This window comes from Squalius cephalus (genome assembly GCF_949319135.1).
Source record: "Squalius cephalus genome assembly, chromosome: 15".
NCBI lineage: Eukaryota > Metazoa > Chordata > Actinopteri > Cypriniformes > Leuciscidae > Squalius > Squalius cephalus.
The window spans coordinates 26303271-26326815 of NC_137136.1; the positions used below are offsets into that span (position 1 = coordinate 26303271).

Consider the following 23545-nt stretch of genomic DNA (forward strand, 5'->3'; position numbering starts at 1 on the left):
GATGTGACATTGACCAATAGGAGCACAGAAGCACTTCCATATACAGCTTCAAACATGGCGAAACGAAAGAGAGAAACAATGGTATTGGTGCTATTATGCAATGGAGGCAAGATTCATGAATATATTACCTAAAGTTCTCCTGGTGGAGGATTATACAGTCCTCTCCATGCATTCCAGGAATGTGTCCACCTTCTTTCTAATTTTGAGCTTTACTGGTAACAAGACAGCCAGTAGAAAACACGCCGCATCGGTAGCCATTGTTTGTTTACGCTCTTATTTCTGGAAGTCAGTCACTAGTTCTACTTCTCAATGACATCAGGCACGTTGTTAAAGACAGCACACGATGATTGGTTGAAAGCAACGTGTAGTCTTGTCCACGACACAAGAATTGTCAAAATCACATAATCTGAAATGTCGTTTGGTCTGAGCTCGGCATTAGATGCACCTCCTCACAAACCGGCCCTCTCTGTCTGAGTTGGTGGGTGTTGTGGTACTTGACCACAGTTTGGACCAGACATATGCTGAGCTAAAAGACAGACTCTTCTAGATTAGACTGGTACTGACCTGTTTGGTGCTGCGTTCAAACACCACATACTGCTGACACTGGTCAAGCCTCCTCTTCCTCATGGTCCAGAAGTGCAGAACCCGGTTCTCCCGCTGCAGCAACTCATTTAGGATGTCTGAAGGACACAAGGACAGAATCAGAAACACAGAACATACCTGAACCCTGGATTCATGACAATAAAATCATGCTAATCAAAAAGCAAATAATGGTTCACTTCAGTCCTAATTGTGGCTTAACATTTGGCCCTTTAAACCAATCACAAAACGAGGATGTAGTCTTACTCTTGACTTGTTGTTCAGGGGCTTTGACATGTGCGAGCATTCCCGGCATGTTCACGCTGTTTCTGTGCAAGTACTTGAGGAAGACATCAGCGTTGCGTCGGGCTAGTGTGCATGCCTTCAGAGAGAGGGAAAAAAAAGTCAGTTATGAGTAAATTCGCACAAAAAGTTTGATCAGAACACTGCTTGAGAACATGAGTGCATGTGTGTATGCGCCCGGTACCTTGAGAAAGGCCTCTTTCTGCTCCAGGTGTTTACTGATCATGGGAGTCACGTGATCAGACTCCGAGTTTGGTCCCAGTTTATCAGTCCCTCCACACCAGTCTTCCTCTCGTTTGTATTCTTGCTCCAAACTTTCCAGCACACTACACACCTGTAGAACACACACATGTAGGTAAAAATAGACAGTATTATTCGGATATTTAAATACAAAATCACATTTCCGCCACATAAGAAAAAAAGAATTTGATTTGGCAAATCATGATTATGACATAAACAAACATTATGAGATAAAAAGTGGAAATTATACATTACTAAATCATACTTATGAAATAAAAACAAACTTTGTCATAATTTTGACTTTTTATCTTATAATTATAACATAATTTTGATTTATATCATAATTATGAATTTTAAATTTATAAATTCAGATTAAACGTCATAATTATAACAGTATGTCTTAATATTATAATTTAATTGCATAATTATGAAAGTATTTCACAATGTAAAATTTGTATGTAATTTACATGATTTACTGTACCTTTATATTACTTCACTACAAGTAAAAAACTAAATTCTATGAAAGTATATATATATATATATATATATATATATATAACATTGAGAAAATCGCCTTTAAAGTTGTCAATTTATGTACGTGATTTTGCTGCATCCACTCACAAAAATATTTTTTTTATATATATTTACGGTAGGAAATTTACAAAATATCTTCATGGAACATGATCTTTACTTAATATCCTAATGATTTTTGGCATAAAAGAAAAATCTATAATTTTGACCTATACAATGTATTGTTGGCTATTGCCACAAATATACCCGTGCGACTTGTGACTGGTTTTGTGGTCCAGGGTCACATATTATAGACATTAGCGCTAAAATAAATAAGAGACTGAGGTCAAACCATCACAGGATCACTATCAAGACAAGCTCACTGACCTGCTCTGATGTCTTGTAGAAAGCCACTGAGGCATTGACCAGTTTGAGGCGGTCTTCCATCTTCAGCATGAGCTGCTGCCAGTGAGACGCCACCTTCTCCGCGCAGTCACGGATCATGTCCATGTCGTAGTGATTGGCCTGTAGCAGAGCCTCTGCCTTCTGCTGCACCTGCAGAGCACTCTGATGGGTTTTCTGCGGAGAAGGAAAAGTGAAAGTGAAAATAAGAAGAGAAAGCAAAAATGACCAAAATTGACAGAAAATGACAATTATTTTTTGTGCATGACACACATAAGTGACAGCAAAACAAAACAAGACAAAAGACAAAAAAACAAAACGAAACAAAAAACATCAAACAAAACAAAAAACAAAACAAATAAAAACAACATACCATAAAACAACATAAAACAACGTAACACAACACAACACAACACAACACAACACAACACAACACAACACAACATAAAACAACATAACATAACATAACATAACATAACATAACATAACATAACATAACATAACATAACATAACATAACATAACATAACATAACATAACATAAAACAACATAACACAACATAACATAACATAACATAACATAACATAACATAACATAACATAACATAACATAACATAACATAACATAACATAACATAACATAACATAACATAACATAACATAACATAACATAAAAAACAGTGTACATGTTGTTTTTTGGTACCTCAATAGCATGCTGAAACTGCTCATGTTCCCGCTGTAACTGTTCTGCCTCCTGCAGGGAACTGGCTGTGATGAGACCGGCATTGAGCATCGACTCCCCATTACGGATCCAGCCCAGTACCTGAAACACACATAAACAAAGGATTTAAAAGGGGCATGCAAGATTTTCTCCACAGTCCAAAAAGGATTATACTGCACTTTTTGGAAGGAGGGTCTTCATAGAGACAGGAACGTTAAAGAGCATTACTGAAAGACTGGGAAGAGAGGTGCTGCAATAATGTAAAATGTGTATAAAATAATGTGTTTGTTTTTTTAACATTCAAGCATGAAAAACCATTCTTGTAGATCCCAAAAATAAAATCAAGATATAAAAAAAGGACATAGTATGACCCCTTTAACACTTGACCAGGCCCAGACAGAATCTGCAGACTTCAGGGTTCTGTAGAATGGATTTGTAACGTGATAAAGTATGTTAAAGGCCCACTGAAGTGCCTTGTAGCGCAGCTTTGTATGATGCATTGACATCATTTCCACTGAAACAGGAAGCTAAGGCGAGACATACTGAATTGCTCCTCCCCCTTTTCAAATAACCACTACCGTTTAGTTTACCTCACAGACTGCAAGTCATACTTGACAGGACCATAGAAGCGAATTTGAGCGGTGATGATACATTGGATTCAATAGTAGTGTGAATAAATTCTAGCCATTTCATTCTTAACCAACGTACAGTTGGAAAATGGAATAAAACTCGAGGGCTAGAGCAACCGAACACACATCTCCAACTCATATTGCTCTGTGACGTGTCAACGGTCGCTTTGGCCAGGTGGTATTTATAGCATAGGGGGCGGAGCTTTAGATTCTAGAGAGCATTTGATTGGACAGAAGATGTGATGAGAAACTGAATTCTGCGGTGGTAAAAATCCATGATCCATTTTAGCGGAAGTGAGAAACTGTACGTTTTGAATGCTTATATCTCCTAAATGCGAATTTTGTCATTGTTTTGGAATAAACCAGCTTATTCATAACCTTAAAGGGGTCATCGGATGCAAAATTCACTATTATATGGTGTTTGCATATACTGTAAATGTGTCTTTGCAGTGTGTGGACAACCACCATATAATGAAAAAAAATCCATTCACTCCTTTATTTTTTTTCCTCAAAAAGCCTAAACACTCTCAATAATGAAGCTGCTGTGAACAGAGCTGTTTTTGAGGAGGTAAAAAGGGTGTTGTTTTACACAACCATTGAGGAGTTTTAACCAAAGTATGTTACAAACTTTACATGAAAACCCTAAAGAATCATACCAACTTGTGGAAAATGGGCATTCGATGACCCCTTTAAGGCTAACATATTTATACTAAAAGCTAAAAAACTAAATTTTTGATTTTAGGGGGCCTTTAGATAGAGTTAAGTGTACTACACTTGGTAGCTGAAAGAAATGGTTGAAGTCTACACATCATAAATGCCTATTCAGAATGAAGTGACAGTATTGAGAAGTTAAGGTCACTGGTACTCATTTCATTTGTAAAAAGGTTAGCCAAATAAAATAGAGGTCAATTACATATTGAAATCTTAAGGGCACTATAAAAAACACAGCTTGTTTAATTTTAAAGGTCAGAGAGAGGGTGAACTAAATTCTTCGTTTTGTGCGGGAAACCGTAACTAAAATGGGCAGAAGAGGGGAAAAATGGTACAAAGTGTACAAAACTGCCTTTTACAGTAAATCAAAAAGTGCTGTTTTCTGAAATGAGCTGAGGCAACTTCTAGTGCACTGTAAACGGAGATTGCATCAGTGGGGAAAGTGAGAAATATTTCGTATTGACAGATGTGTTCTCTGACTCCACCTTTAGGTCTAAATTCCAAGCTGTCTCCTGACACATTGACTCACACTTAACACACCTGCTTTAGTGCTGATACACCGACAGTGACAGATGGCACAACTATGTTTCTTGCATAAATGTAAATAAACACTGAAAACTGCCACACTGGCGCACATTTTCCCTGAAAAGCCAAAAAAAACAAAAAAACATGATTACGTGTCTACTAACCACCACACACCCACTCAAATACTCCTTAAACCACACGGGCGTCCCAGCTCCTCCACATCTCTAATCATTCCTTTCCTCTAGAGCAGTCCAGACAAAAATAAATATAAAATAATAAAATAAATAAATGAAAGGATGAAATGAGATTACCAGCTGCTCCTCCTGGCCTAGTTTTTTCTTCTCATTTTAAGCATGCCCCGTGTTTCCATTCAGCTCCTGTATGTAGTCAGATCCGCCACTCAAAACTGACTATTAACACTGCACTTCATAAACTATTAAAATGGCAGCATTAACAAGTCATTAACAAACATTCTAAATGTCTTAATGGAACAGTAGTTAGTAGTTCAAATACTAATACATATGCAAATATAAAAAAACTATGGGCCAGAAAATTCGACTGATCCTTGCCACAATCTCAGGTAGCAAGTCAATTCCCTTTCCCCGCCATTTTACTCTTTCCCTGCCATTAAGGGGGTGTTGATAGGCTCAATCTACTCCATCTATATTTAGGTCATGGCTCTGAATCCGATCCAGACATAGTCTTTGACAAAAATTTGAAAAACAAAACATGACATGGTTAGATTCAAATGGCCAATATAATTTATTAGGTTAGCTGTCCACCTCAGAGATAATCACCATGTTTATAATAAAATCATCATATTTAAAAATATAACATTAATCATATAAAATACAATTTATTGTTACTGTGAAGACCCCTTGTTATCTGATGTTCTCCACGGACATCATTCTAAACTCAGGGGTGCAGAGAGGAAGTGGCGCAAATAGAAAGATCCTACTGACCTTGGTCTTTGTCAATCCCTCCTCTCTTCCTTCTCTGCTAATATCTCTACTGCTAAAATGACTTAACTATCACAACAAAATTAACAATTATTCTGACTCTCGCATGCTTTCAAAACCTTCTCTTTTCTCAACCCTCCTCCTTCATCAACACTAACAGCTGACGATTTTGCCACATTCTTCATAAATAAAACAACCACCATCACCGGCCAATTTACCAAACCACAAACTGACACACATATCTTACCAGCTAACACACACATTCTACCCTCCTTCTCTCTGCTTTCAGAGGCAGAGGTCTCCAATCTCCTCCTTTCCAATCGCCCAACTACCTGTCTGCTTGATCCTTTTCCCACTAATCTACTTCAAGCCATTTCTTCCTCAGTTGTACCCGGACTCACGCACATCATCAACACCTCTCTTCACACTGGTACCTTTCCCACAGCATTTAAGCAGGCTTGGATAACCCCACTGCTTAAGAAACCCACTCTAAATCCAGCACATCTGGCAAATTACAGATCGGTATCTCCTCTTCCATTCGTCGCGAAAACACTTGAACAAGTTATTTTCAACTAGATCTCTTTCTTCCTTACACAGAACAACCTCTTGGACAACAATCAGTCTGGTTTCAAAAGCGGACACTCAACTGAGACTGCCCTGCTCTCAGTAATTGAAGCTCTGAGACTGGCAAGAGCAGCTTCCAAATCTTCAGTTCTCATCCTGCTGGATCTGTCTGCTGCCTTTGACACAGTTAACCACCAGATCCTCCTGTCAATCCTAAAGACAAAGGGCATCTCGGGAACTGCACTCCAATGGTTCAAGTCTTACCTCTAAGGTAGGTCGTTCGGGGTGTCGTGGATGGGTGAGGTGTCTAAGACCCAACATCTAGCTACAGGGGTGCCTCAGGGCTCAGTGCTTGGACCACTTCTCTTCTCCATCTACATGACATCACTAGGATCTGTGATTCAGAAATATGGCTTTTCCTATCACTGCTATGCTGATGACACACAACTCTACCTCTCACTCTAGCTGGATGATCTGACAGTAGCCGCTCGCATCTCAGCCTGCCTGACAGACATTTCTGGCTGGATGAAGGACCACCACCTTCAACTAAACCTTGCGAAGACAGAGCTGCTTGTGGTCCCAGCCAACCCAACACTACACCACAACTTCTCCATTCAGCTAGGTTCGTCTTCCATAACTCCATCAAAGTCAGCCAGGAACCTTGGAGTCGTGATTGATGATCAATTTAACTTTACAGACAACATTGCTAGAACTGCCCGGTCCTGCAGATTTGCCTTATACAACATTAGGAGGATCAGGCCCTTCCTATCAGAGCATGCTACACAACTCCTTGTCCATTGTAATGCTCTCCTGGCAGGTCTTCCAGCTTGCACTATCAAACCTCTGCAACTGATCCAAAATACTGCAGCCAGATTGGTCTTTAACGAGCCGAAGAGAGCACACGTCACACCTCTCCTCACAAAACTGCACTGGTTGCCAGTTGCCACTCGCATCAAATTCAAGTGACTTTTGCCTACAGAACAACCGGACCTCTGCTCCTTTTTACCTAAACTCATTACTTCAGACTCATGAACAATCCAGAAACTTGCACTCTGCAAGTAAATATCGTCTTGTGGTGCCATCTCAAAGAGGCACAAAATCTCTTTCTCTGACCTTTATCTGGTCTATTCCATGCTGGTGGAATGACCTGCCAAACCCAACCCGAGCTGCTGAGTCTGTAAACATTTTAAAGCAGGGTTCACCAATCTCGGTCCTGGAGGGCCGCTGTCCTGCAGAGTTTAGCTCCAACCAGCTCCAACACACCTGTTTGAAAGTTTCTAGTATGCCTAGTGAGACCTTGATTAGCTGGTTCAGGTGTGTTTAATTGGGGTTGGAGCTAAACTCTGCAGGACAGCGGCCCTCCAGGACCGAGATTGGTGAACCCTGTTTTAAAGAAACGGCTGAAGACGCATCTTTTTCGGCAACACTTGATCCATTAATACTAACACTTTATCTTCTATTCTATATCTATAAAAAAGAAAAAGAAAGAAAAAAAAGTACATGTACTGCGTTAGATTAAACTGGGAAGGGTCATAGCACTTGCATATTGCTGTCCTATTGTTAGTTTAACTTCTTCCATTGTTCTCATTTGTAAGTCACTTTGGATAAAAGAGTCTGCTAAATGAATAAATGTAAATGTAAATGTGAAATGAATCCTACATGTATCTTTGTTAGTGAAACAAAAGACACTGCCTAAAATATTATGAGCTTAATTATCATTGTTTACTGGAAGGAGACACCGCCTATCAGTTACATCACAAAAAAAGAAATGCACATTGAGAGACATTGTAATAAACCTAAGATATGTAACAAAGCGTCAGAGGTATTAGTGTACAAGGCAGTGTCTGATTTTCAGCCTCAGTTTAGCCTACATTCACTACCCATGAGTCACTGCTCAGGTACAGACAGAGGAAATTCCCACCTCTAATATAAAATCTCTATTGGATAATTATTCATGACACATTAATTATGGCAGTGCGTTAGAAGGAACAAATCATACAGTGGTTGTTTTGTTCTCAGCTGAGAAAGCTGTATCATGATCTGAAATGTAAACGTCTATGTCTGTGTATGTGCCTGAGTGAGTTCTTGAGTGTGTGGGTGGGTGGACAGTGAGACAGACAGACAGACAGATGTTACCTGTTTGACCTCGGCCTGTAAGTGTCGGAGCTGCACACACTGCTCCAGGTGTCGTCTGTGTTGTTCTGCGGCGGCGTCCACCTCCTGCTGTTTCTCATGCAGGAAATCTAACAGATCCTGCACTCGCGTCGCCATGTCAACGTCACGGTCGCACAACAACTCCACACCTTCACAGAGAAGGACAAAGAGACATAGTGAAAGAGAGGCAAATGTGTAAATAATCTCCTCTGACACAAATGAATTGAGCTTTTGTCAAAATGGTTACAGTATCTCATAAAAGTGAGTACACCCCTCACATTTTAGTAAACATTTTAGTATATCTACTCAAAGGACAATACTATAGAAATGAAACTTGGATATATTTTATAGTCTTCATTGTGCTGCTTGTATAGCAGTATATATTTACTGTCCTCTGAAAATAACTCAACATACAGCCATTATTGTCAAAATAGCTGGTAACAAAAGTGAGTACACCCTAAGTGATAAACTTGTTTGGCTCAGATGTCCAACACGTGTGGAGACGCCCTGGTGAGGAGTACCAAGAAAATTGTGTCTTGCCTACAGTCAAGCATGGTGGTGGTAGCATCATGGTCTGGGGCTGCATGTATGCTGCTGGTACTGGGGAGCTGTGTTTCATTGAGGGAAACATGGATTCCAACATGTACTGTGACATTCTGAAGCGGAACATGATGCCCTCCCTTCAGAAACTGGGCCGAACGGCATGATAACGACCCCAAACACACCACCAAGATGACAACTGCCTTGCTGAGGAAGCTGAAGGTGATGCAGTGGCCAACTATGTTTCCAGACCTGAACCCTATTGAGCACCTGTGGAGCATCCTCAAGCGAAAGTTGGAGAAGCACCATGTGTCTAACATCCAGCAGCTCCGCGATGTCATTATGGAGGAGTGGAAGAGGATCCCAGCAACAACCTGTGCAGCTCTGGTGAATTCCATGGCCAGGAGGATTAAGGCAGTGCTAGATAACAATGGTGCTCACACAAAATATCTATTTATCTATCTGTCTGTCTTCTAAAATTCAAAATATTACCGAAAACTATAATGGCATATCAATGATCATGACACTAAAATAACACTGATATACATACATTGAGAATCATCACTGAGACTGAATAATGACAATTACAAACGCAAAAATATTAAAAAATATTCATAATATGAAACTGTATATATGTTCTTCGCTTCTTTTTTCATTTAATGACATATGACGTGAACATGTTTTAAACAGGTTTCCTGAGTTTCACCCAAAAAGTTTGACTTATAAATTCTAGGATCTTTCACAGATCAAGGAAAGGAAATATCAACTGAATAAATAAGAAGTAGCACCACATGCAAAGGCAGGATATGTTGGTAATCCGTAAGAAGACTTTAGTATGAGGACTTCATCAAGCCTGAGAGTGCCGGTAATTTTTGGCCAAGACATCAATTGGACAAGACAAAGACCAGATTAAAGAACACAGGCATTAGAGAGGCCACAATAAACATTGAGGAGAGAGGTGGAGGATCACAGATATTTGATTTATTTTAACTTAACCCTAATTAAATGATGGGAATTTCACAAGGAATCAGGTGAAATATTATCCTAATTATTCTTTCTCCAATCCCAAAAGTGATAGTTCACCTAAAAATGAACCTTCTGGCATCATTTACTCACCATCATGCCATTTCAAACCTGTATGAATTTCTTCAGCAGAACACAAAAGAAAATATTTTAAACAACGTTGAAAACCGAACAGATCTGGTTGACAACTTCCATTGTAACACTGATTTTTTGTTCCAATACAGGGTAGGAATGACATGAGGGTGAGTAAATTATTACTCACCCTCATGTCATTTGGTGAACTAAAATATGCAAGGACAACTTTACAATTAAGTAGCACTTTAGCACTTTGGTGCCATCAAAATTGCTTAGTTTGTTTAAGCATCCCGAAAAGCCAGACACAGGTTGCGGATGCAGAAATGACACTTCAGCTTCAAGGGCATCAAAATGACATTTGCCTTCTGTAATGGGACATTTTGTGAATATTCAGCTGGAATATTTGGAATACACAATTACAAAATTATTATTTCTTTAGAATAATGTGCACTGATAATTCACACACAATACAACCTGGAACATTTATGCAGGAAGTAAATGGGGTCAATTTTGATTTCTTGCTGTCTTTAAAGTCCAATTTGCCAGTAGAATACCATGAGAAAAATAAGCTAAATCAACATTGAAAATGATAGCTGACCTATAAAACAATCAGCATACAAAAGAGCAGATACCTGGGTCTTAGCACACACATTGTCACACACACAGACATACTCACATTTTACACCCGTAGCCCAGAGTTGCAATGGGCTAAAACTCTGAGAGTACTCCAGCTTTGCGTTTGTATATGTGCCTCCGCAAAAGGATGCTAGTGAAAAGAGGATTCGTTTTGCTCTCTGCTATCTGTGCGTGCTATCAGATGTCAAATCTTGTCTGTGTGTGTGTGTGTGTGTGTGTGTGTGTGTGTGTGTGTGTGTGTATGTGTGTGTGACCAGTGATTTTGCTAGGCGGTGTGAGTCTATAGGATTACAGGGCCGTGTGGGAGGAAGGGAGGGAGGGTTGCTGGGTGTCTGATTGGACCAGCTGTGTTTGGCTTTAGAGTTTAGCGTTTAGCTGCGTCCTCTCCTACCCCTTAAGCCTGCTCTGAACTGACATACTAACACACACACAAACACACAAACACATACACACATCTCTGATGCCTCACGTGATCCTGTGACCGCAGAGGTCACACAAAGACATCATACAAAGATGGCTGGACAGACATCAAATGCATACACTATGGCTCAAAAGATTGTAATAATTAAGATTTTTTTCATCTTTTTGAAATAAATCTCTTATGCTCACCAATGTTGCATTTTTTTGATCAAACAATACAGAAAAAGAGAAATATTGTGAAATATTATAACAATTTAAAAGAACTGTTTTCTATTTGAATATAATTATAATGTAATTTATTCCTGTGATGGCAAAGCTGAATTTTCAGCAGCCATTACTCCATTATTTAGTGTCATTCAATCATCAAAACAATTTTTTCCACATTTTCCACAAAAATATCAAACAGAAAAAAAATACTGTTTTCACAATTTAAAATAATATGAACTATTATTAATAACTGAGCAGAAAATCAATATCAATAGAATGAATTCTGAAGGATCATGTGACACTAACTGAAAAATATATTTTAAAATATATTCAAATACTTTTATTTAAAATTCGAACAATATTTGACAATCTAACCGTTTTACTTAATTTTGTATTAAATACATTATTTTAGTGTTATTTAGATACTACTATAGTTTTATATGAGTGCTGTGTGCTCACCTGAGGCCTGAACTTCTGTGACGTACTGCAGGAGTTCCTGGCCCTGGTGTATGACATGGAATGTGAGGTTGTTCATGGTGAGAGCTTTATCAGCGTGATGTTGCAGTCTCTGCTCAGCTAGCGTTAGATCCTCAGTGTCAAACTCATTCATCTGCTGAGACAGCTCCTCATTCCACGACTCCAGGTCTGAGATGACCTACACAACAACACCATAATGAAGCATGCATAATATATCAGTAATCATATCCTTGAACAAACACGGTTTTCAATCCAATTTATTAGTCTGAAAATGCAGTATTTGGAATACTGGAGGCAGTATTTAATTTAATATTTAAAAAAATATAAAATAAAGTATTGACATTTTTTTTTATTATTCATGTACTGTATATGGACCATGCAAATACCATATTATAATTAATTAAGATTAAGATAAAACTAAGAATGTAAGGCTGAGGTATACATGTACAGTTTGTTCAATGGGTTGTAATTTTATGTAATCTGCTGTGAAGGCATATTGGCTATAAAAATAAAACATTCCCAGAAATGATGTTGAACATGCAAGGGAAAATGAACAGCTTAATAGGCTATAAAGTGTTGCCCTGACAACAGGTGAGTAAAAACAGAAGCAACATGAATCAGAGAACAAGCGCTTGGCAAACAGTTCACTTCAGTCAATAAATTAGCAAATATCCACACTTCTAACATCACTTCATATAGAGCATATTCAAAGCTTTACAATGCAACTCACTAAATTATTCCTCAATAACAATACATAAGTCAAAACACAGTTCCTAAAAACACACCATTTGTCACTGATACAGCGATTTGGTAAAGTTTAAAGTCATGATTTAAACAACTTATTCTCCCACATTCCTCTTGTAAAAAGTCACTCACTCTGCACTGTTGTGTGATTGAGAATTCCTCCTTCTCTAATTAAAATGAGCATTTTTCCCAGCTGTTCTGAGTGAAGCGTTGATGATGACTAGAGAAGGAACACAACCATTTTCTTTAAGGAGTAAATGTGTTCTTCAACGTGTGGGAGCAGCGTTTGGGAAATCACACGCCCACAGCTGTACCTTCTGGCACCCTGCCGCTTAACTGACATTGCCAACCCGCCCTGCTCTGAGTAACAACATTAAGTGTAACAAGGAGGAGTTCATCTACCATCGTCAACTACCATCCCATACATACTGGAAGTTATATTTGACATCCACCTATGCTGTCTTTGTACAGATTTCAGGCTGTGAAGACATCAATATTTACATGCTCTTTGTCTTGGTTTGACCTAATCTATCAGCAAAGTATCAGTGGCACGTGAGCACCTTCAAAAGTGGAATGTGATACTCCTTGATCTGTTTTGGATTATGTTACAGTGAGCGATATCACTTTTACTACAAAAGCCAACTCGTTTTGTGGACTCTGATTACATCATATTGGGTTTCCTATGAACAAAACATTCAGAACACAGCCACCAAAGGTCAATCGCAAAGAATGATGGGCTTACTGTGTCTTGCTGTGGTAGCAATTCAACGCTCACCACTCAGATAATCAATGGAAATATTTTTTAATCCAACAAACAGAAACACTCAGAAGACACAGCTAACCTCATATAAACTAAGACGATAAGCGGTAGGGAATAGAACAAAACAGGGAGAATATATACATGGTGAACAAAACAAGACACAGACTAATACATACAGTAACTTTAGAAACAAACGAGGACATAACCAAGGAAACCGAAATTAAACAGAGTGGGGAAACAGGAACTAAAGAAAAAAATAACAGAATGTCAAAATACAAGTCCACATGACAGAACATAAATGTGACTTTACTCCCCCCTCCCAGAAAGTGTGTCCTCGCGCCATAACTGAAGGTCCAACAGTGGAGGGCAAGAGGGGGTTTAGAAAGTGAGGAGCGAGGAGCTGGTCACAGACAGAGACCTGGAGGAGCCGGTAGAGGGAGACACCACAGCGGAGCCGACGGAGGGAGGGAGGAGCCAGGGTGGAGCATTATTTAACAGTCGCAGCAGAACCTGGGTACCGACCAACGGAGGCAGATTCGGGAGATTTGTAAACCCAGGTGGAGCAGAGAGGACGACGGACCAGAGCGACATTGATGGCTTGGAAGCTCAAGGTGGAGCCGCTGGCTCGCGGGACTGAGGTATCAGTCGACGGGGGCTCAGCAGACCAGAGCAACGCCGGAGGGAGTGAGGACCAAGGTGGAGCCGTAGGGAAGGAGGAGCCTGGTGAAGCCGGAGAGTTGGACGGAGCTTGATAGGAAGGTGGAGCCGAGGAGCTGGGTGACAACAGCGGAGATATTGGACTGGGCAGAGCCAGCAAAGTGGACAACACCAGGGAGTCGGGCGGGACCGAGTGGGATGCAGGAGCTTGTAGGCGGTAACATCGGAGGACGAAGGACTCCAGACAGAACTGGACCATCTAAACAACTGGACAGGACTGTCAGAGGAGTGAGTTCAAGGGTGGGGACAAGGGTATGACCTGGATCTTTGGACCATAAATCTATTAGCCAATGGTCTGCTCATGGCTCTAGGATGGACAGGACAGGATACGCACACTCTGGTGACAAGCTCTGGCCTCGGAGCGTAGCCGAGGGGACATAGTAGCCAACTTTGGCTTTGGGATGGACATGTTGGCTGGCTCTGGCTCCATAGTGGGAGTGGGCTCTAGCGTGGTTTCCATGGCGGGCGTACCTACTCCACAATCTCGAGAGGCAGGTGTGCCTTGAATTTCTCGTTGAGGCCTCTGCGATAAAACATGCAGATGGAGCAGTCCAGGTAGTGAGTACTGAGCCAGGTCAAGAAAATCTCTCATGTGATTCTCGAGGGAACATTGTCGAGGAGGATGAGCACTGCTAGCAAGTACACACACACACACACACACACACACACACATACACAATCACACACACACACACACACACACACACACATATATATATATATATATATATATATATATATATATATTTTTTTTTTTTTTTTTATTGTGAGGGCAAGTCATGCTGTGGTAGCAATCCAACATGCAGGGTTCAACCCTAACCCTAACCCTAACCCTAACCCTAACCCTAACCCTAAACCAAACCCTAACCTAATCAATGAAAGCAGGTAGAATATATACATGGTGATCAAAACGTATAATATGTAATACATATCTATAGAAACAAATGAGGACATACTGTAATCAGTAACTAAGGAAACTGAAACAGAATGGGAAAATAGAAACTAAAGGAAACAGAACAGAATTTGACAATAACAGTCCACATATTTTGAGATGGTCTTCACTGCAGAACACGAAATCCAGGGGGAGGAGTTGGATACAGATCCAACTCCTCCCACCTTACATATACCTAAACCTACCCATCTCCACCCCCTGATCCCTAAACCCACCCCTAAACCTACCAATCTCCACCCCTTAGATCTGGATCCAACTCCGCCCCCTGGATCTCGTGTACTGCAGTGAAGTGCTACTGCATAGTTTGCCAAGGAAGGGCAGGAAAAAATATAAGTCACTTAACAAAAACTGTCAATGTTAAAATATCTATTGTAAAATATTTTTTTTACTTGTGAATGTCAATGGAGAGACATTTTGCCTGAATAATAATGTAGTTACAATATCATACCAGCAGGGACAAAAAGCCCATAATATCTAATCAAACCTTAAGCATTTGGTCATATTACAACAATGGACCAGCTTTATATTAGGTGCCTTTAACTACTATGTAATTATGTCAGAAAAAAAGCTAAATAAATAAATAATTGTTATAATGTACTTATTGTGTTCATGTTTTATTGCAAAACACTTGCTGCTACTGAGGTGGAATATGGTTAGGGTTATGGACAGGTTTTGTAGTATGGTTATGTTTAAGCATAGGTTAAGGGTAGGTAAGGTAAGGGTTAGAGGTTAGATACACATAAGTAGCAGAAAAAAAAAAAAAAACATTTAAACTTTGTAAATACACATTGATGTCTATGGAAGCAGCAATAATAATATGTTCAATTATAATTTGAGGACGTGCTTTATCAGATACACATTGTATATGTTACTATACAGTTTACTCTAATCTTCTCACAGTCCACCCGTCAATTACTTTCATGTATTTCGGGAGAAGTGGGTGAATTTACGTGATGTAAATCTAACAGATCTGATTTTCTAAATTGCGGTGCAAACTAACATAGCGGCGGCCATCGCACGTTATAGATAACATGATCATTATAAAGCCCAAGCAAATCTGGATATAGGCTTTATTAGTTTATTGTCATATACATACAGAGTTTCTCAAACACTCCCACATGGTACTTTCTTTCCTTCCTTCTGTTTTGTTTTTAATTCTCCTCTTTGAAATGTCTTTTTCTTACGCCTCCATTGCTATGTAAAAAAGTGGAGCCCGCAACTGTGTAGCTTAATGAGAGTCTGTGAATTAGTGCCTGATGAAAAAGCAAGCTTTTAACACGTTAATATTTCCATCATTAATGATTTATATCATCAATTGCAATGCCCCCCCCCCCCCAACCCCCATCCCATCCCATCCCATCCCATCCACAGTGTCCACAGATATATCCGCGAGCCGCACATCACAAGTATTGTATTTAAATGATTAATTTAAATGTTAGTACATAGTAGCCAAACTCACTTAATAATATAAAGTCCACAATTATTAAATAGGTTGTTTCATGTTGACTCTAATAGCTTGATAAAGTGATATTGATTAGATAAAGCTGTCGGTTTCTTAAACACCCTTTTAAAAAAAATGTGACTCATTTTCACACATCCAGAGACACAAACCTCCATGACTCATGGTGCAGGCTGTGAGAAGAGCAGACATGATGGCTTTCTCTTTGCTCAAGGCTTCTGCTCAGATTCTCTGAGATCACTGGATTTTGTCTTTTAGCACTTTCTTCCTTTGATCAGATCAAAACGGATGAGAAAGCACGTGGTATATAGCCTTCTACCTAACAATTGACGCAGTACTGAAAACTCAAACTTATGTAATCAGGGAGGGATATCTGTTGGATATGAGGGAAAAAATATCTGAGAGCAATATTCTAATTAAAAAAAACAAAACAAAACAAATAGGTTCTTAAAATAAAACACTTTAATTTGTTAATGTAATTATAAACTGCACTGGCCAAGTAATATGCAAAAATATTAACATGACATAGGATAATTAGAAAAATTGAAAATCACTTCTCTGACTACAAACAAATTTTGCACCAAAACAGAAAGTGTCACGGTTTTCATTCTGTTTTCTTTGTGTTGTGTTCCTTGGTAGCTTCTAAGTTGTTAATTAGTCCTGTCTTCCTCTGTCCCCCGTCAGTTTGTCACCATGGTTACATTTTGATTTCAGTATTCAGTTCAGGTGTGTTAATTATCTTGTTAGCTCCCTTGTTTGCCCGTGTATTTAAGCCATGTATTTAGACCTGTTCAGTTATCTGTCATTAGCCCTATTCACACGGGATTAGTATTACCTGGTGAACTTTAGTCATTTGTAATAATTGCGGAGGTTGTCTGTGATCTTAATCCCGTGCGAATCTGCCATGTCTGTAATTTGTAAAGTAAAAATCCCCCCTGCAAATTATCTACCATATTTCACCAAACACAGAGGTCCCGTGTGAATGGGCAAATCCTCTGTGATTTGGCCAGGATTTGGTCGTTTATCATTTTTTTCAAGGTTTTTGTTTCCTGTGCGCCTTTTTATCAATCTTTTGCGAAGAATGGAGAGAATGGAGGCTGCGTTGGAGTGTTTTGATAGTATTTTGGGTGCTGGGTCATATCTCTATACAGTGTATAGGGGGAGGGGGGTCCCCAGATAATACTAATCTTGTGCGTATAGGTCTATTTTTGCTATTTATTGTTATTTCTGTTCTTGTTTTTGAATTCCTGAGAAACCTGAGTATTTCTGTTAGTTTGAGTTTGTTATCAATAAAGACTGCTGCACACGTTTCATCTCTGCTGCAACCAGCCTGTGACAGAAAGTAATGGTTGTGCAATGTTGACTTTTTGTGAATGCTGCTAGACTACTGTACCATTTTCTAGCTGCTTTATAGCTGAATTCAATTTATTTCATAGTTGATGATCTTTACAGTTACTGAACTGAACTGAATCAACACTGAACTGAGCTGAACAATTACAATATTTTCTTTTTAGAGCTGCTTTACAGCAGAATTGAACTCTGTTTGCATTATTATTTTCCTGTTTATCCCTGTAAAACTGCTTTGAAACAATGTGTATTGTATAAAGCGCTATATTAATAAAGGCGACTTAACTTCTGCAGTGCTTGAGCGTTGATCAGCTAATCATGATAATTGTTTTGATGTGGTCAATTATTTAGCAAATGTGTAACTGAGCGTCTGCTATTTATTCAGATTCTCAAGACATCTGAAAGTGTGAAAAAAAACTGACTTCCCCACCAATTTCCCTCCCCTATGCCTGCAACGCATCAGTTGAGGACCGCTTGTCTTGACCGTTAAGATCCATTCTTTACAACACAATCAGTGGGTTGTCGAACTGTCAGACATGTTGTAAAGTGCGGACTCACGTCAATGGCATCTCGTTCAAAGATCCTGAGCTGGAGGAAAAGCTCTAGTTTGATCTTCCGTTCCTGAAACAGCTCCTCCATCTGAGCCTGGGCCTCGTCCAGCTGCTGCAGGACACTCTCAATGTGAGCCATCGAGCTGTTGTGAGGAGTCTTATTGCTGGAGATAGCAGAGTCTCTGCAGTCAGAAAGAAGAGCATGTACAAGTATAAGAGACAAGATCTGATCTCCATTGAAGTATGCCATTTAACTTCAATGAAGCGTGTTAGGAATTGAATCAATTAAGTGTGTGAGTGTGTTACTGTGGTTTACAGTAGGAGTTGCAGCTCTATGTTCTCATATTAACGAAAATATTTCTTTAAAGACAAGTCTAATTTAGTGTTATTTAACAGTGTATGTGCCCCGTGTCAATTTTAAATTGGTATATTTAATAAACTGTACTATACTATATAGAAAATCAGCTTGAATGTTTATATTATTGCAAAATATAAATTGTATTATTGCACATCTTTCTATAAAGTTGGATATGTAGGTATTTCCAACTTTACGCACATACATTCAGTATACTAATGCAAAGACATATATACTGTATACCATATAGAAAATTTTAACTGCTTGTTTATATTATCACATAATGTAACTATTATCGCCCAGCTCTAATCTGCTAAATACGACTATAAGGCATGAATATAAATCTATTATAAACATTAACTTCATGATTTTCTGTAAAGCTGCTTCGAATCAATGTGTATTATGAAAAGCACTATACAAATATTGACTGAAATGGATAAATTGTAAACGTGTGTGTAATTTTGTGTGTACACCACAGTGTAGGTCAGGTGTTGTTTTTTACTATCCCAGCTGGCATGTGACCAACCTTCAGCACTGAAATGTGGTTGAAATAATGTTAGGTGTCTCAGTTTTGAAAAATAAAAATAATAATAATAAATGAAACAATGTTGTAAACAGCTTTATAATTAAAAAGATGAACAAAATCCTTATAATTAAACATTCAATTTTTTAAAGATCTGTATGAAGAGTATGATGTTGCAACATCAACATTGATTCGTTTTGCAAAATTCAACAGTGAATTTGGGCAGACTGTGGAATCTCTGTAGATATAGAACTGAATAATGGACGTGTTATAGTAACAGATTTACAGATTTTCACCACAGTTACTTCAAATTGTAGTAGTTGTAATCACAGATTTGTAAGTTGTTAGTGTTTGTGATGTGCATGGTTTTGTAGCCTGCTAAATTTGCTCTATTAATAAAACCTGAAAAACCTGCATTGGTTTCACTAGTTTCATAAAGTGACCAAATAATCGAACAAAAATTCACAATAATGGAAAAAGCATCTGTGGGGTTAGAGTTTAGTAATTATAATTAATACAACAGACGTCAATAGGATGCCAAGGGCATTACATGATGTGCATATGTGTTTGTGTTTGTCAGAATTCTCATGACAACAAGTTTTTCCACTTAACTAATGTTTTCTCATTGGTCAGTACCTGAGCTGCTGGATGAGATCCTCTCCTTCTTTAATAACATTGACGGTGACCTGCAGGGTGGTTTGCTGTTGCTGACCAAAACGTTTGATCAGCTCCTGCACCGCCTCGACTGACTCAGCATAAACATCATCCAGCAACTCCTTCTGAAGTTCCTCCAACCATGTCCACAGCTGCAGAAGAATGACATCATCACCAGCCAATCAGATTAGCAACTTCACAATGTTATGATCTGTGTAGATCCATGGGTCTCTTCAAACAAATAACAACCGTTCTAAAATTAAATATCAAAATGCACAAACATGACAATACAAACAGCCAGACGCACTTAGGCTGCCACCGAACGGCTGGTGTTGTTATTTCCTGTGAAAGGCCTTCGTCTTGTGTGAGCTCACAGGATTAGCCATCTGCCTGTGTTGGCATGTCAAAGAGTGTATCTCTTGCCACAGCAGGCCATGCTCAGTCCTTCCACACCTCCCCATTGTCTTTTTCCATCTCCACCTTTCTCTTTTTCCAAAACTCCAGCCTTCAACCCTTTATCATTACTCATCCCGTTATAAAACACACTCTCAGAAACAAAGATGTCAGCATAACCCAGCCTGCTACATATAGCAGATGGCTAACATTACGCCATATGGAAGCATTAAAGAGAGCATTGTTTGTTCGTATTAAGTATGTCATGAATGTACACGCAGTCTTATTCATTATCATTCACATTTTGTGGAATATAGATAGACCGGGAGAAAAGAGTTCTGAATTTATAAGTAGATAAATGATACATATTTGAGATCCAAAAAAACAAAAACAAAAAACCCAACCGTAACGAAGCTCATGTTTAATATTTGCAAGTGGCAAGTATTTGCAAGTATATATATATATATATATATATATATATATATATATATATATATATATATATATATATATATATATATATGTCCTGTATTTTTCAAGTAGATTTTCAAATACTGTGCAATTATGTTGCAAATATACTTTCATCTTTGAAAGTGAAGACATAAAAAAAAAAAAAAATAATAATAAGATAAATGAATGAATGAATTAAAGGATTATATACTCACATTATTGATAATTTACTCACCCCCACGTCACCCAAGATGTTCATGTGTTTCTTTCTTCAGTTGAAAAGAAATTAAGTTTTTTGAGGAAAGCATTCCAGGATTTTCTCCATAAAGTGGACTTCAGCAGGGACCAACGGTTTGAAGGTCCAAATTGCAGTTTAAATTAAGCTTCAAAGGGCTCTACACAATCCCAGCCAAGTAATAAGGGTATTATCTAGCCAAATGATCGGTCATAAAATAAATAAATAAATAAAATAATAATAATAAAAAAATAAAAAATAAAAAATAAAAAATATATATATATATATACACACACACACTTTTTAACCACAAATGCTCATCTTGCACGTCCACGACTTCATGCATTCCGTAATCACGTTGGAAAGGTCAAGTGTGACGTAGGTGGGGAATGTAGGGTAGGGTGAAAAACTCCATCTCATTTTCTCCTCCAACTTCAACATCGTTGTTTTACCTTTTATTTATTTATTTTTTTTGTAAAGGGTGTTTGACTTAGTCTTTGCACGTTCGCTTTGTAAACACTAGGTCGGTACTTCCGCCTATGTCACGCGTGACCTTTCAATGTGATTAAGTAATGTGTGGTGCATCACAGCAAGTGCAAGACAAGCAATTGTAGTTAAAAAGTATAGAAATGTTTATTTATTTTAGAAAATGACAGATCATTTCGCTAGATAAGACCCTTATTCCTCGGCTGGGATCGTGTAGAGCCCTTTCAAGCTGCATTGAAACTGCTACTGTATTTGGACCTTCAACCCGTTGATAACCGTTGAAGACCACTGTATGGAGAAAAATCCTGGAATGTTTTCCTCAAAAACCTTAATTTCTTTTCGACTGAAGAAAGAAAGACATGGATATCTTGGATGATGTGGGGGTGAGTAAATTATCAGGAAATTTTAATTCTGAAGTGAACTAATCCTTTAATGATTAATTAATAAAATAACATTGTGGGCCAAGTTCAAACAATGTGTCCCAATGTGTCCAGAGCATGTGTGATAACCACTATACCATGGCTCCAAATTATTAAAACTTTCTAAAAAAGTCCAAGAAACTGTCCAAGACTGTGAATGTTAAATCATACTCTGGAACATATTTCTGTCTAGTAGAATACAGGCACAACCCACACATATCAACACCCACCAACACCAACTTCTACTCTCTGCCAAGACTTACCTCTTTGCTGTGAGTGTGGAAAGCCACAGACATGTCGAGCAGGACTTTACGCTGTTCAACGCGTCTTACGAAATCCTGGATCCGGTCCTCCAGCTGATGTGCGGCCTGGTAGATCTCCTCAGGGTCACACTCGCCTGTCTGAGCCAGCTGCTCTGCCGCCTCCAGGAGTTTATCTGCATTCGTGTAGGTGTTCTGAGAAACACGCAGCAGTTTGGATGTCAATATGCATTTGACTAATTTCTGAGGTGGCCTAAAAAGTTTTGAATCTGGGAGGAGAACAGCAGATAGCCAGATGGACAGCAGCCAAAGCGATGCTCTTACATCTGTTCCTCCTTACCTGAGCCACTTCTTCAAAGTCCTCGTGACGTTTCTGTAATGCTCGAGCCCTGTGCAGAGACTTCCCCACTCCTGTGTGCTTACTCAAGAACGCCTCGCCATGGTTTTCAATCCAGTCTAGAACCTGCGAGAAGATGAATATAACCATATGTTGCTGAGAGGGTCAGAAGGACCTCCACCTGCCACATAAAAAGTCATCCGAAATGAGTCATGATATTATACACATATTTCAGCTGAGGATTTTGTCAAAACCAATGTGAAAATACACAAAACAACATTTATTTGTTACTACTGTAAAATGTAATTAAAGTGTAGTGTAGTGTACACCTAATATTTTGAAATAAATTAAAGGTACACTATGTAACTCTTGTGGTTAAAAAACAAAATTGCATGCATTTTGTGGAAGAACATTGTTTTGGTTGTGCTTTGGCTCTGCGTGACTGTGCGAATGAATATGAGCCTTCACAACAGATAATACTTTACAAGGAACTCTGTTAGAGAGTTACATATGGCAATTTATCTGTTCAATAAAATACTTTACTCACTTGTTGAGCAATAAAAACACCATATCGCTTTTACAACATTTCAAATGCCTGTTCTCGCCATCTATGACAAGCCAAGCCAGTGTTGATTCTCATTTTATTACAAGCTTTGTTGTGTTCTCTTTTTGCCAGCAGATTCTCCTCTGTTTATCTTATTTTGAAATGGGTTATTCACCGGAGGTTTAATATTTAGCTGCTCCATGTCAACATTTATCGCTAGTAATGCCACCTAACCACAATCCCACACCAAAAATATATCTAAGTAGCTGGAGAAACTTTTCTTTATTTATGGATATGACAAGACACGCACGGGCGAGTGACGCATGTATGCATTTTCCCATGAAAACCATCCTGCTAGGTCTAAACTATAAACATTTAAAATAAGCTCACCATAGTGAATCGGGGTAAGACAAAAAAAAAAAAAAGTTTTTGAAAGAAGGATTGATGATGTATTGACTCACTATTTAAATTTTAATTTTGAAAATAATAATAATAATAAATAAATAAATAAATAACATGGCATCTCCATCCAAGGCTTCCACACCTTTTGACCATTTTTGACCACCTTTTGAGGTCATTCATGATTATAGAATCAGGATTTTTAAAAGTCATTGCATAAAGATCACACAAAGAGCAATTACTGTATGATGAAAATAATCTCTACAGAAATGTCCATGACTTTGAA

At 38.6% G+C, this 23545-nt stretch overlaps 1 protein-coding gene across 6 annotated transcripts in view; it reads right to left on the minus strand.

Annotated features, from left to right (window-relative positions):
- Positions 1–23545, minus strand: part of triob (trio Rho guanine nucleotide exchange factor b) — a 147573-nt gene that overhangs the window by 43236 nt on the left and 80792 nt on the right. For all 6 annotated transcript variants that reach the window (XR_013823808.1, XR_013823809.1, XM_079895938.1 and 3 more), the window contains exons 11-21: positions 22320–22442; positions 21983–22174; positions 19719–19888; positions 18212–18386; positions 11657–11852; positions 8279–8445; positions 2737–2856; positions 2020–2211; positions 1067–1216; positions 847–961; positions 565–680 (exon numbers count right to left, since the gene is read on the minus strand). Coding sequence is in view for 4 of the 6 variants with exons in the window: in XM_079895938.1 (XP_079752064.1) it covers positions 565–680; positions 847–961; positions 1067–1216; positions 2020–2211; positions 2737–2856; positions 8279–8445; positions 11657–11852; positions 18212–18386; positions 19719–19888; positions 21983–22174; positions 22320–22442 (1716 nt within the window). In the remaining 2 variants the exon portion in view is untranslated. The remainder of the gene's footprint in view (positions 1–564; positions 681–846; positions 962–1066; positions 1217–2019; positions 2212–2736; positions 2857–8278; positions 8446–11656; positions 11853–18211; positions 18387–19718; positions 19889–21982; positions 22175–22319; positions 22443–23545) is intronic.